Consider the following 8210-nt stretch of genomic DNA (forward strand, 5'->3'; position numbering starts at 1 on the left):
GGCATCAATTTAGACTTTGTCTAATCAAACTAAAATGTGCAATTGTTTTTAATGAAACAAAATTATTTTTATGCAAAAAGAATAATCACTTGTAGTGCCTTAAAATCAGTTCAGTCTGGCTGCTCACTGCATGTGATAAAGAAAAGAGGGAGGGGTGACAGAGAGATTGTCAGGGATCTGGGTGGCTCGGGCATAGGAACGAGGCATGGTGCACAAAAAGGGCGGACGACCCACTTGCGGCTCCAAGAACAAAAGGGGTTTATTACATAAGACAGAAAAACTACAAACACAAAACCAAAAGGACCACGGGGGGTCAAAACTAAAGGGAATAAACTAAGACTAAATCACAAAACCGAATACACATAAAATACTGAAAATAGCAGAACCATCAAAGAACAACAACACATCATAGACAACGAACCACTAGAGAACAGAACAGAAGCAGGGACTTAAATACAGAAACCAAAACTGGGTAATAAGACAGGACAGGTGAGACTAATTAACAAAGACCAGGGAAACAGGGCACAGGTGAAACTAATAAACTCAAAGGAACTAAAAAACAGGGAAACTAACAACTAACCAAGGACACAGGGAAACAGAAACCAACACTAGGGAATTACAAACAGGTAAAGACACAAGCAGGGGCACAAGGAACAAAACCAACTACAAAATCAGACACAAGAACTAAAGAAACTCAAATGAAACCTTAGAGAGCAAAATACAAAAACAGGAGGTGGGATTCAAACACAGGACAGAAGGGTATACAGACAACCACATGCTCAACACATTGAGCCACAAGACCAGACAGGTAACAGGGGAGAACAAAGACTAACATACAGAACGGGATGACCAGCAACACCTGCTGGTCAAACGGGGAAGGGACACGGAATGACCACAGCAGGGGCTGACCCTGACAGAGATGGAGAGAAAGAGATGAAACAACAGCTGTGCGGAAAAATATTTAAAACACAAAGACACTTAACTAACCTTTATGAAGTCCAACAAGTTTTTTACTAGAGTGGCTACATGGGGATTTACTGTCTTGGTCTTCTTTTGGACCATCTTGCCTGTCTTTTTAGACACCATCTTTACGCGGCTTCTATTTTTATATTCCAGAGGCCTAGCCGCCTCATCTTGATATTGAAAACATAAAAAGCGGCAAATACTGCAGCAAGCCCTGTTAGGTTGGCTGGGCCCCCTCACAGATAATTCAACCTCCAATGCTAATCATCCATCCAATCATGACTTGCTGAGTGCATCCTGTTGCAGAGATAACAGTTTAGTAAGAAAGTAAGTGAACTTTATTATCATTCACACCATACTGTCATGACCTGCTCTTCTGATCCTCCTGTGTGCCACGCCCCCCTCATTACCTCGTGTTAATTCCCGATTGTGATCACCTGTTGCCTGTTATTTTCTGCTTGTCTTGTGTATTTAGTCTGCGTTCAAGTCTGTTTCCCCAGTGGCCTGTACTACGAAGGGGGTTTAACCAAATCAGACTTAACCCCAAGGTAATTTGCGAACGCGAGGTTGACAAAATCAGGTTGAATCAATCGGGGCTAATCAGTACTACGAAGCCAGTTAAGAAGTTGCTTTGTTCAATCGGTGTTAACTTAATTGGTGCTTGTGCGCGTTCACATAAATGGAGCACGATCGGCAGCGCAAGGCACTGTTTGAGTCATGGCGCGAGCTCCATACTTTACGGAGGCAGAGTGCGTGATAATCATGCAAGGTTACGAGGAGTTCAAATCAACGATACAAGGGAAGTCCAACACCTCTGCAGCCAACAAAAGCAGGCAGGCTTGTTGGCAACGAATTGCCGACCGCGTAAATGCGTAAGTACATTTCTATGATCAATAATTCTTGGTCTAAAATATCTCACGATCGCTGATTAGACTATGAAGTGTTGTCTGAAAAGAACTGAAATACTGTTAATAAATGCAGAGGCTCACAAATGCGTCACAATTCAGAAGTAAGCCTATTACAGTATTTGCTGTTAAGTAATGTAACGCTCTCTAAAGTTCCATTACTGTGATGTTACTCAGAATTTAAACCTAATGGTAACTTAACTGATATGATTCCAGATGCAGTAATACTGCACAGCGTACTTGGCAGCAAGTCAGGATGAAATATAAAAACATCATGACAAGTGGTACGGCTATGTATTTATACTCATTATGAAATATTTGTGTGTAGCCTCCAGATAATAGTGTGTTTCTATGTGTCACAGCTAATAAGAAAAAGCTCTCTATAAAGGCAACGGGTGGAGGGCCACCTCCGGAAGCCTTCAGTCGTGCTGAAGAGTTGGCAGTAGCCAACAACGTAGGACGGCCCATCATGGAGGGGGTTGAGGGTGGTGTCCGGTCAGACCCTGGTGCCTCAGATATGTGCACCCTTTATGTGCAGGGTAATATTGCAATAACATTGCACAAATTATCATGCTGTACAATCATGAAATTTAAATTCATGTGTTATGTGCAGTGGAGGGGGGTAATATGCAAGTGCTCCAGCCACCTGCAGAGCCCAGCACCTCCTGTGATCCTCAGGTACAGGTAAGTGCAGAAATGACTAGGTGTGCCCAATGTTGATGCATCTTTACCTATATTCCTTTATTGTTCAGGAGGACTTGGGTGAGGACACTTTGTCGGCATTGTCTGACACGCACATCCAGGTAGATGCATTGCATCACATGTGTGATTCCCCCAGGATAATACAGTATAGCATGGCATTTAGACCTCTGCACAGATTCTGTCATTCTACTGTCCTTAAGTTGTAATTTGCATTCTCCCTTAGGAGGCGTTTCAGCAACCCCCTTCCCCTCCTGCGGCTTCCTCCACTCGGACCTCCCACACGGAAAGTGCACTTTTGCTTTGTCTTTGACTCTTCGGGTTCATAAGCTGCATGCGCACTGCTTCACCATTTCATGCGTTTTTTTTCCCCCCTGTGCAGGCTAGAACAGACAATGTGCGTTCCCTTTACAAGCGCATGCTTGAGTTGGACTGCAGGAGGAAACAACTGCAAATAAAGAAACTGAAGCTTGAAATTCAACAGCTCGAGCATGAAAAGAGGGTATTGCTATATATTCATCAGTATTACATCTATATATGTACCATGATTAATTTATCACTTTTTTACTTTGTAGGAGAGGGAGAGTGGCAACCAATAAAACAATCAGACTTCAATGTAGTCATGATCTGAGTTTTTTATTTTAATGAGTGAAACACTGGTTTGTGATTGCATCTCTCACTGCACGTCCTGTGGGGTAGTCGAGGGTCACAGGGTCAACAATGTCTGGAGGCATGGGCAGTGGAGTAGGGGTCTTTTCTTTCCTAATAGTTGCAATATTATGTAGCACCACACATGCTGACACCACCTGACAGGCCCTCTCTGGCCGTACTCGTAGGCCTTTGAGGCAAGTAAAACGTGCCTTTAGAATGCCAAATGTCATTTCTATCCTGACCCTTGTTAGGCTGTGGGCAGCATTGAATTGTATTTGGGGCCTTGTTAGAGTGTCAGGATAAGGAGTTACCAAGTGCTTCAGGCATGGGTATCCCCGGTCCCCCAGCAACAGGCCATCAAAATGCCCTTTGAAGAAATTGAGCAACTGTCACATGCAAGTTTGTGCAACAAAATCTATAGAATACTGATTGCCTTACCTTCTTCAAATCTTTGAGAGAGAATGGACTCCCTGAAAATGCGAGAGTCATGTACTGAGCCTGGCCACCGTGCGTCCAGGCTTGTGACCATTAACTGGTGATCACATGTCATCTAAGGATTGAAAGCCATTCCAAAGCTTATTCTGCTATTCTAAAGTCATGTTCATATGACACATAATACAAGTTGAGCCAGTGTTTCACAAGCAAATGTACAACAGGACTAAACATAGGCATATGTGTAGTGAGGAAACAACTATAGGACCTGTCTAACTTTTCCTTAAAGAGAAATACAGTGATACCTCGGTATGCATCCTTAGTATGTTCCATATCCTTGGACTTATACCTAACAGGATGTGTTCCGAGGTAGCACTGTACTATCAAAATAGTGCATCAGTCATGACAAATATACGTTAGAGAAGAAGCCAACAAATTCCAAATCACCACCTTATGTGAGGAGAAGGTGAACCTAAGGTACACTTGTAGTCACTAGCCCATATATCAGATCTAAAAGCATATTATGAGAAAAATACCTGTACATTGATGCTGTGAATAGATTTGCGATTCACATAATCGCCCTCGTGCTCTCCCAGGGGTGCACTGATTGGGATGTGTGTGCAATCGATGATGCCTATGACCCTTGGGAATCCTATGAGAAATTGTCAGCAGAAGCAATTTCCCTATGACAATAGAATAATTTCATACTGCGATTTACCTGCGATTGCATGAAACCCTTCTTTATTCCGCAGAGCACTTAAATGACCAGGGAAAACCACAAATGCATCCAACAGTTTAGATAGAGCAAGCACCACTTTGCTAACCGTACGACAAACAGTATTCTTGCTCAGATGTTCAGCATCACCGATGGAATACATAAACTGGCCACTGGCAAAATATCGCAGTGCGAGGCATACTGTATGCTCGATTGTGAGGGCATTGCTGCGGCGAGTGGAATTAGAGACCTCTGGACCGAGCAACTGGCAAAGGTAACGAATTCCCTCAGATGAAAATCTGTACCTTTCATGGAGAATATCGTCTGGGTATGCCAGCGGATTCTGGCGATCTCTAAAAACCCTCGCCCTGCGGAGAGAGCCCCTCACGATTCGCGCGCCAATGTCGTACGGATCATCCAGGTACGCCGGCATTGTTTTCGGAGAAATTGTAGTGGGAGGGGCGGTGCTCATATAGGGCTGGCTTACGCAGAAACCTCGACTTAAACAAGAACAAAAACTGCTCGGAGCAGTTTTGAGACTTAGGGTAAATTGCCATAGCAACATGTCTCGACTAAAACCTACCCACCTTTCGTAGTACGGGTTAATCGCGAAGTTACACCACACGTCATCAAGTTACTCGCAAAGTTACCCCGATAAGCCAGTTACCCCGCTTCGTAGTACAGGCCACAGGTCTGTCATTGACGTGAGTTTGCGGTGTGCTCCCCTGTTTGCTGTTCTGTCTGAAATAAACCCCGTTTGATCGCATTTACGGCTCTCTCGCCTGCTTCCCCACTCGCCCACATGCCGGTCATCACACATACAACACGGATGCATAGCTGAACGAAATTGCATATCTCCAGGCTCAATGTGCAGACATAAAAAGACAAGTGCATATAGACAATGTCACGCCCACAGGGGCGGGGTCAGACAGATGCACTGCATCAACAGCAGAATAACCTGGTTTTAAAAACAGAACAAGCGCCATCATTCGTTGCGAAGTATTGAGCCGATGTTACCGTGCCTTACCGAGCGATTTACCTGTCTCCCGTTTACCCTCTTCTCCCTGCCTTACCTGTCGTCCTGGTGTGCTACCCTTGCCTCCTTAACTTCCCTCCACAGACCTGTTCCCGTCCGTGACTTACTTGCCCCGCCACATTCATCATCTCCAGCCTCGTGTTCCCTGTTCTTGTCTCTTCGTCAGACGGATCCCCTTGGCAACGACCCCGGACAACGCACCCCAACTACGATTCCAGCACGCCGATTCTACTCCTCTGCTCCGCATCACCGAGCGGGCGTTCCGACTCAGGACACCTGTCCTGTCCCTCACCATCTGGGGGAGGGTCCTGATCCCCATAATATACCTTCCTGATCCCTGCACTTCAGGATCTCCGATCTCCTTCTTGCCTACACGTGACAGAATACTTCGCCCAGAGATGGATCCAGTAGGGACCCTAGAGCATCATGTAGCCGCCGTGGAACAACTCCTGGCATCCCGCGCAGCCCAGGTACCGCTGCCCGATTCTCCTCCACGTCCTCCCGCTCCACTGCCGATTGCACTCCCCGAACGCTATGACGGGAACCCGGAACAGTGTAAAGGGTTCCTTATGCAATGCGGCTTCTACGTGGAGGAACACCCTGAGATGTTCCGCTCCTCTGACATGGAGGTTCGCTTTACCATTTCCCTACTAACTGGACGGGCTCGGGAATGGGCGACGGCACTTTGGAGCGATGACAGTCCTCTGTTGCGGTCTGGTGGTGTATTAGGATAAATTCAGACGATTACGTCACCCACGTGGTATGGAATTGATCCTTTTACTATAATATTAAGTTATAATTATGGATTAATTCTGATCGCGTGTGGACTGATCATCCTGAAATTTGGATCAATCGTCCATGGTTCACCCCAAATGTCACTACACTGCACGAACATGTTATTTACCGATCCCCTGTAAAACCTAATTTTGCCGTAAATAACTTGGGCTCATAAAAGAAGCCAGGATGCTCATCTGGGCCATTAGATCGGCATGCAGGATGCTTATCTTGGTTTTGGGAGATAGGGTGGGGGGTCGGTATACAGCACACTATATTGCCTTTAGTGGGGAACAGGGAGGCAATGCGCAAGGACACCTACTGTAGTATGTTATCGCAAGCAGAATCACTCGGACAAAAGGGGGAATTGGAGCACCATATATTGCCTGGGGGGAAGGGGTGAGCCTGGCCAGCTTACCCCCCGCCCACATGCAACTCTAAATTTAGTATAAAGGAAGGGGGAGATCCCAGTACTGACCGGAGTTCAGCCGTGGGATAGAGCGTGCATCGCCCGGCACTTTCTCGGAACTCACGTGTTGGTCTCCTGCCAGGACTGAAAGGGCTCCCCAGTCCATGTGTGAAGGTGGGTGATGATAGCACGTCCGAGTGTAAATAGCTTTGCAACTGCTTATGCTTTCCATTGATTGCTGCGAGTAAATTATCGCCGCTTGTGATAATATTTCGTAACTTTTTATGTTTCCTTGCTTCTTGTATGTATTATTGCTTCTTTTATACATATATATATTCATACCTTTGCACCTAATACTATTAGCTATAAGATATATATTATTTGATATCCGTTGTAGTACGAGTTATTTTGCATTGCCTTCAATATGATAGCTCAGTATTGGTGTTAATGTGAGATCATTTTGTATTACTTATTAAAGTGTATTTGAGTGAACCTAAGCGTGCCTGTTTGTTCCTTCGAGAGCCCTATATCCCTCTCTCATCCATTTTAAGACAGGTGGGGAGTTCCATCAGGCTTTGATGGAGGTCTTCGACCATCCTGCAGTTGGAAGAAGACCAGCGGTTAGACTCTTGGACTGCCGGCAAGGCAATCGTACGGTGGCTGAATTCTCCTTTGAGTTTAGAACCATCGCCGCTAACCTGAGATGGCCAGATGACTGCCTACAGGCTATCTTTCTCCGAGCTCTGACTCCAGACCTGCAGGACGAATTTGCGCATAAGGGAGAAGCCCCGTCCTTCGACGAGTTGGTTCGACAGGAGATAAGACTAGACAACACCATGAGGGATCGCCGTCGCCATCAGACGGAGGCTCCCCGGGAAACAGCCCTCCCTGCTATCGAGGCTGCGGAACCCATGCAGATGGTCCGAACACCGCTGACACCTACCAAACGAAGACGATGGCTTCAAGGGGGATTATGCCTGTATTGCGGAGGACCCGGTCATTCCATCTCCTCTTGTCCTTCTCGTCCTGCTCGCGAGGTATCTCTACTCCCGGTAGGTGTATCTTCTTTACCTATGAGCTCGCTCTCACAATTCACTGTGCCCATATGTATGGAATGGGAGAGTAGACGTCATGAGGGGAGAGCACTCATTGACAGCGGGGCCGCCGGCAACTTTATCGATGCTAGCCTGGCGGAGCAGATGAATCTGCCCCTCCATCGATTGGCCCATCCGATTTCCGTACAGGGAGTGACCGGAGAACGGATGACAGGGGGTACCATACGCTATCGTACACACCTCTTCGTGCTGCGGGTGGGGGCTTTGCACGTTGAGTTATTAGAGGTCTATGTACTTCCCAGAACCAAGGATGGATTGATACTCGGGCTACTGTGGTTACGTAAACATAATCCTCGGTTAGATTGGAGAACCGAGGAAATTGTCTCTTGGTCTGACCATCTATTTGACTGCATGTCCCTTCCCTGTAAGGCAACTGGAGTGGAAACCCCCGAACCAGAGAATCTATATGTCATTCCAGAGGAATACCTAGAGTTCAAAGATGTCTTCAGTAAGGATAAGGCGTTCGGTCTCCCTCCTCACCAAGAGTGCGATTGCGCCATCGAGCTTTTAG

The 8210-nt window shown here is 46.3% G+C and overlaps 1 protein-coding gene across 3 annotated transcripts; it reads left to right on the top strand.

The window, feature by feature from the left end:
- The first annotated feature begins 1472 nt into the window (after positions 1-1472).
- LOC140592639 (uncharacterized) lies at positions 1473-2957 on the top strand. 3 transcript variants are annotated; one of them, XM_072716493.1, is made up of 6 exons: positions 1473-1835; positions 2085-2152; positions 2231-2407; positions 2482-2552; positions 2621-2671; positions 2794-2957. In XM_072716493.1, exons 1-6 carry the CDS (start codon positions 1681-1683, stop codon positions 2878-2880), a joined length of 609 nt encoding a protein of 202 aa, XP_072572594.1. In that variant the 5' UTR covers positions 1473-1680; the 3' UTR covers positions 2881-2957. The 3 variants fall into 3 exon arrangements, with proteins under 3 accessions (XP_072572594.1, XP_072572584.1, XP_072572599.1); XM_072716483.1 differs by having other exon boundaries at positions 2621-2957; XM_072716498.1 differs by lacking the exon at positions 2621-2671.
- Positions 2958-8210: the final 5253 nt, after the last annotated feature.

Source organism: Paramormyrops kingsleyae, chromosome 1 (genome assembly GCF_048594095.1).
Source record: "Paramormyrops kingsleyae isolate MSU_618 chromosome 1, PKINGS_0.4, whole genome shotgun sequence".
Taxonomy (NCBI): Eukaryota; Metazoa; Chordata; class Actinopteri; order Osteoglossiformes; family Mormyridae; genus Paramormyrops; species Paramormyrops kingsleyae.